This window comes from Hemicordylus capensis, chromosome 5 (assembly GCF_027244095.1).
Source record: "Hemicordylus capensis ecotype Gifberg chromosome 5, rHemCap1.1.pri, whole genome shotgun sequence".
NCBI lineage: Eukaryota > Metazoa > Chordata > Lepidosauria > Squamata > Cordylidae > Hemicordylus > Hemicordylus capensis.
This window is the reverse complement of record NC_069661.1, coordinates 78,192,501-78,199,267: the sequence shown is the minus strand read 5'-3', so window position 1 is coordinate 78,199,267 and position 6,767 is coordinate 78,192,501. Positions and strand designations below refer to the sequence as shown.

At 39.7% G+C, this 6,767-nt stretch overlaps 1 protein-coding gene across 5 annotated transcripts in view; it reads right to left on the bottom strand.

Annotated features, from left to right (window-relative positions):
- Positions 1-541: 541 nt before the first annotated feature.
- The window catches only part of GALNT7 (polypeptide N-acetylgalactosaminyltransferase 7), a 72,420-nt gene continuing 66,194 nt past the window's right edge, over positions 542-6,767 (bottom strand). For all 5 annotated transcript variants that reach the window (XM_053254220.1, XM_053254221.1, XM_053254223.1 and 2 more), the window contains exons 11-12: positions 4,866-4,994; positions 542-3,276 (exon numbers count right to left, since the gene is read on the bottom strand). In XM_053254220.1, coding sequence (XP_053110195.1) covers positions 3,139-3,276; positions 4,866-4,994 — 267 coding nt within the window. In that variant the 3' untranslated portion in view covers positions 542-3,138. The remainder of the gene's footprint in view (positions 3,277-4,865; positions 4,995-6,767) is intronic.

Here is a 6,767-nt window from a genome sequence, read left to right as displayed (position 1 = left end):
AATTTACCATAGTTCAGCTAAAGATGCTGTAATACAGTGCAAGAGGAAAGCAATATTTGTATGGCAGAATTCCCCTCCCTTCAAAAAGGAAAGGATTGATTTGCAAGTGGAATCCTCAAGATCTATCATTTAGGCATCAGTGCCACCTTCTGCTTAACCTTGGTATGCCTTTTCAAGGCATTAACCTTCAAGTATGCTTCCTGTTGATCTGTACCAGGAAATCTATTTTAAAAATTAGGCAAAGATCTGACTAACAACACTCTTAGGCACAAGTTCCCTCATTCAACCAAGTATGTGTACACAGAAACCTGATTCCATCCGTACACATATAGCCCTTCTTCTATATTTATAAGATGGATCAATGTGAAGGAGTTTTCCCTATTGATTTCTTTAGAATAATTAGGCTCTGTCAAATAATGAACAAAAAATATTCTATTTTTCTTTAACACTCATATATGCATAAATACAGAAGTTTCTGAAGGAATTGGGATTCAATGGGAATATGACTAGCAAAAAAAATATTGTTTTTGGTGCAAGTATATTAATAAACCACAAGTTAAAATATTTATTTTCCTCATCTAAAAAAACAAGCAACCTAGAATTGAGATATACATAGGATTCCCAGATTTATCCCTAATAAACCCTTTTAAGATTTAAACAATCTTTACAGAAACATACAGTGTATCAAAATCTGCATAAATCAAATTTATAAAATGTGTAGAAATGCATAGTGATCAACTTACAAAGCAAGGATATGGGATATTTTTTTAAAAGCGGGTTACAGTAAGAAAAGTCATTAGAGTAACAGCTTTTGTCGTCTTGTAAGACCTGGAGTTTAAAAATACAGATCCATATTCACATATAGTATTGGATTTTAATGGAATTGCACACAGTACCCATTTCTCTCTCGCACGCGCACACACAAACACCCCCCCCCTGCACAATCTATGTGCAATTTCCTTCACTTATGCATAGTAATGTGATTAAATTAACCTCTACCCAAATAAAATGAATGTTTTTCCATACACACAAAAAATAATAAATGTACCCACACCCTTATTATACTTCTTTCAGTTTCTTCTTCCTTTATTTTCTATTGTAATTATTCACACCTTTTAAGGGAAGTCTGAGAAGATTAAAGAAACCGGAAAAGATCCCAAGCTATAAGCACTTGGCCTTCTTAAGACCAAATTGCCATGTTCCTTAGTTGTTATCCATAATTGATCCATACCTAAGAGAAAGAATTTGACCTTAAAATTGAAGTGTCTTCATTATGCAATTGTAGGAGTTGATTGAAGAGAGTTAGAGAGTTATACTATGAACTCAAGGTATATTTGTGTTTTCAAATAAAATCACTTGGGAGTTTAATTTTGAGCTGAAATTGAGTTATCAATCAAACTGTTTTGGATAGGAATGCATCTGCACAGAGGCCCTAATCCAACAGATCATTAAGCACGTTCTGACTTTTTGAATTCAGGGTAAAATATTGAAATAGGTCTTGATCTTTCATATACTTTTTCAAAATGAAAGATTTTAGGGCAATGTTCAAATTCAAATATTTAAGAAATAATTTCCCAGTCTTTGGACTTCTTGGTATCTATCTTTGTTCATGCTATGGCACCATTAGATCATTTCGGATCAGAACACCAGGGATTTGAGACAAATTCCAGGCTCTTAGTATATTAGAACCAAAGGGAACTTTTGAAGCCATTTCTATACAAAATAGTTTATCCCGACCATTCTAATCTACACATGGATCTCTAATTTACAACACCTCTTTACATAGTAATTGTTCGTAAAATAATTTTGAAGTTTTTGAAACATTTCAGTCATCTTCAACCAACTTCCATTTAGCACAAGTAAATAATTGGATCAGTTTTACTCTTCTACATTGTGCAGATGTAGACATATACAGAAGTTTTGTAAGGCATGATGCAGCAGGGAAGTTAGTGCCTGTATGTTTCTAGCTGACATTTGGAGTGCTCACTTCCACTGAATGCATCACTTAGTGCTAAATTTCAGTTTGATATTGCAAAATAGAAGACTTCAGCTGCTTTAATGTCATCTTACACAAGTGGTTCATGGATTTAAGTGCTACTCACTATACCAACTACAAACTTCTCCAAAAGGTTCCATTGATGTTATAGCATCATTATTTTGGGTTCGTCATGATCTGTGCCTCAGTTGGTTACTTTATCGATATAGAATAAGTAGTACAACAGTCAAGTTGGAAATCTCTCTAATCATGACAAGGGCAGGACCAATTAATTCCTACTAAAGAGAACCTCAACATACCCATACTATGACAAATGCTTTTCTCGTGAACTAGAGAGAAAAAATGAAGGAGGCACTAAATATGTTGAAAATTCACCTTTCAAAAAAGCAGCATGACTGTGAAGGAAGGCCACCCTGGCTAAAAACCTGTGGCAGTGCTTGGTAAGATGTAAAATCAAAACAACGTAGAACAGGTTGATAATCATCACATTAGAGCAAAGTCTGGTACTCCAACCTTTTTCAAGTGTGAATGTAAAAACAAACAAAAAAACTGCCTGCAGACCCCTGAGTGTAATCCCAAAGATGACAAGAATTACTTGAATCCAATCCCTCTGTTCGTGCACAACCAGAAGGCACTTCCACACGCACACGGGGAATAGCCGATTCCTCCCCCGCCTCCCACGGCCCCTTGCACCCACCCCAAAAGCCACTCAAGAAGGTGCTTCTGCCTTCAGGAAAGACTTTGGAATAGGAGGTGGACACTGCTCTAAGAAGGGAAGTGGAAAAGCCCCTTGTGCACGTGGAAGCAACCTCATGCTACTTCAGATCCAAGCCAGCACTTTTAACTTTGTTCCAGTCACACAGAAACAGAGTCAAAAGCACATTAAATCATCATCTAAGAAACGAAACATCTTAAAACAAAACAAAGAGATGTAAACATCTATAAAGTTTAAGGTAAGAGCAGTTTTGTAAACATTAACTGCAGATGATAAATCGATCACAGTCCACCTCTGTCTTTCATACAGATCAGGAGGCTCTGGGCTTACAGCTGTACACAGTTAATTGTTGCAGCAGTTTCAGGCTATCTTCAGTTTATACAAATTAATTTTGTCAGTAGGTAGGTTTGGGCTTTTTCTTTTTTGTCTACACACTAAGGATATTGTTCATTTCCCATTTTTGTGTTGGTTTACTTGAGTCACACTCAGAAATAAACACTTGGTGTAGAACCTCTGAACGGTCCAAACATTTCCCTGAAGGGATATGGGCAAATCGATGTAGATTCTGAAAAACAAAAAACAAGCAAGAATTACTACTTTCCAAAAGCAAGTAATTTGGGGGGGGGGGGGTCACATTAGGCTTTTTTGTAGTAAGAGATGAGAACAGTTGTTTCAAAGTTTTATTTGTGGATAAAGAGGTGAGGAAATACATACATACACCAGCCAGTGTGGTGTAGTGGTTAGAGTGCTGGACTAGGACTGGGGAGACCCAAGTTCAAATCCCCATTCAGCCATGATACTTGCTGGGTGACTCCGGGCCAGTCACTTCTTTCTCAGCCTAACCTACTTCACAGGGTTGTTGTGAGGAGAAACTTAAGTATGTAGTACACTGCTCTGGGCTCCTTGGAGGAAGCACGGGATATAAAATGCAACAACAACATCAACAACAACAATAATAATTCATTACGGAAATCATATCAATTTTGGTAATCTATAAGTATAGACCAGGATCCAAACAACTATAAAACTAGTTCCATGAGCTATGAGGCCTTCAAACTTCTTCTTTTTTTTGAGAACAGAACAGAAGCTGCCTGTTCCAGATAGTAATCTGCACTTGAAACATATGGGAGTTTCAAAAGCAATTCATGATATGGCATGGTAGGCAGCTATTCAAAAGAAGGGGCGGGGGGAGAGTCAAAAATCCCACTATGCTAGTACATGTTCCTTGCCCAAGTCCAAGTTCTGTGGATCATGGAAAAATATTTGCAAGGATTTTTTTTTTAAAGAGTGTTAATTTTAAGGAATTCATAAGTAGACCTAATGCTACAAGCAAACTGGGTGGTGCAGAATAATCTTTTCACTCTCATCAACCACCACCTTTCCTTTCATATGTTGTAAATGGCAAGGACTCTAAAAACATATCCCATTGAAGTTATACAATCCTCTGTTTGGTATAGAAGAAAGCAGTTCCCGTTCCTCTTCTCTTGGGTGCCTTGTATATACAAGGAGACTGAGGTTCCGTGAGGGCTAGAGCCTCCTGTACATGTCTGTTTAATTAGTAAAGAGGCTTGCCTTTTTCTCTCATTCCAAACCTCTGGCCCAGTGGCTAGTCAAGATCAAGATCAAACCAAACTCATCCAAACTCCAGCAACCAGCCAACCATCACTCTATTTCCTCCTTCTGTTACATGTTCTACACTCAAGCCACCCCACTTGCCTTTCCCGAGTCTCCTTTGTCTTGTGCGCTCTTAAGTCACTCCAGTGTCCTTTCCTACACCTTTTTCTACAGTCATCCTACTTTCCCTTTCTCTTCTCAACTGCTTGTCAGCCAACCTAGCATTCACCTTCTCTCTACTACAGCTTTCAGTCCATGCAAATTCTACATGTTTCTTCAAGGTCATATGAATCTCCTCTCCTCTTTGTGTCCCATGCGGCTGGCTCCAAAATGTAATGCTTACTGCTAATAATTTGTACCAGTGTCTTATAACACTAGCTTATAAGAATTTTGTTAGAGACCCTCAAAGTTGTTAATTCTCCACTTTCAGAGTCACAAAGGCAGTTTTTTTGTTTGTTGGTATACAAATACAGATTCCCCCTACCCCCACCCCCCAAAGAAAAGATGCAAATTCAGACCATTGTAGACTCCCTTAGATACCTTGAAGTACTGCCACTCCTTGTATTCATTTAGATTGCAGTGTGTAATCATAACTTTTGATCCATCTGGTCCTTTAGTCAAGCACTGGTCATACTGCATAAGCTGGTTAGCTTCATTGATTCTGAAGAGCTAATAGGAAAACACCACATTAAACCACTGAAATATTTTATACAGTAATTGTAAATTAATGCTGACGCAGTAAACTGACACCTTAAAGATGTTATTGCTTCCAGATAATGTTCAATTCCCAGTCTGTTTGACTTTTGGTTAAGAATTAAGTAATGTAATTAAGGGTAAATGTTTTTTACAGTTATTTAGTAGCTGAGTTAAGGGACATTAGGAACAAGTTGTATGCCATATGAGAAAATGGACACAAATCGAACAATTCAATTTTGTCTAGCAGCCTTCATTCTGTGCCGAAACAGAAGACAGTCAGTACCACAAACCACTAATTTATGCTCATCACATTAAATATTCACAAATGATAGAATGGTATTATGGTTATAGCAGGTCTTTTTGTTTCATTTTTCTCATAGCAATAGCAATAGCACTTACATTTATATACCGCTCTATAGCTGGAAGCTCTCTAAGCGGTTTACAATGATTTAGCATATTGCCCCCAACATTCTGGGTACTCATTTTACCGACCTCGGAAGGATGGAAGGCTGAGTCAACCTTGAGCCCCTGGTCAGGATCGAACTTGTAACCTTCTGGTTACAGGGCGGCAGTTTTACCACTGCACCACCACTGCGCCAACATGAGGAAGCCAATCCCCCGGCTGGCAAGCTGAGAAAAGGTCAAGGGTGTGTTGGGTCTTTCTGAACCACTTGGCCCAGGTATGCTAGTCTAAGGACACCCTTAGTTACAGTGAATTAAGCCCCAGGATCCTTTGCCTGCCTTCATATACAGTGAGGGAAATAAGTATTTGATCCCCTGCTGATTTTGTCCGTTTGCCCTCTGACACAGAAATGATCAGGCTATAATTGGAATGGTAGGTTTATTGTAGCTGTGAGAGACAGAATAACAACAAACAAACCCTCAAAAGCCCAGTGCCCAAAAGTCAGCGATGGATTTGCATTGTAGTGAGGGAAATAAGTATTCAATCCCCTATCAACCAGCAAGATTTCAGGCTCCCAGGTGTCTTTTCACTATAAGCAGGTAACGAGCTGAGATGAGGAATACCCTCTGTAAGGGAGTGCTCCTAATCCCAGCTTGTTACAGTACCTGTAGAAAAGACCCCTGTCCATAGAAGCAAGCAATCACTCAGCTTCCAAACTCACCACCACGCCCAAGACCAAAGAGCTGTTGAAGGATGTCAGGGACAAGGTTGTAGACCTGCACAAGGCTGGACTGGGCTACAAGACTATCGCCAAGCAGCTTGGTGAGAAGGTGACTACAGTTGGCACGATAACTCGCAAATGGAAGAAACACAAAATAACTGTCAATCTCCCTCGGTCTGGGGCTCCATGCAAGATCTCACCTCGTGGAGTTGCAATGATCATGAGAACGGTGACAAAGCAGCCCAGAACTACACGGGGGGAACTTGTCAATGATCTCAGGGCAGCTGGAACCATAGTCACCAAGAAAACAATTGATAACACACTATGCCGTGAAGGACTGAAATCTTGCAGTGCCCGCAAGGTCCCCCTGCTCCAGGCAGCACACGTACAGGCCCGTCTGCAGTTTGCCAATGCACATCTGAATGATCCAGAGGAGAACTGGGCGAAAGTGTTGTGGTCAGATGAGACCAAAATCGAGCTCTTTGGCATCAACTCAACTCGCCGTGTGTGGAGGAGGAGGAATGCTGCCTATGAGCCCAAGAACACCATCCCCACCGTCAAACATGGAGGTGGACACATTATGCTTTGGGGGTGTTTTTCTGCTAAGGGGACAGGACACCTT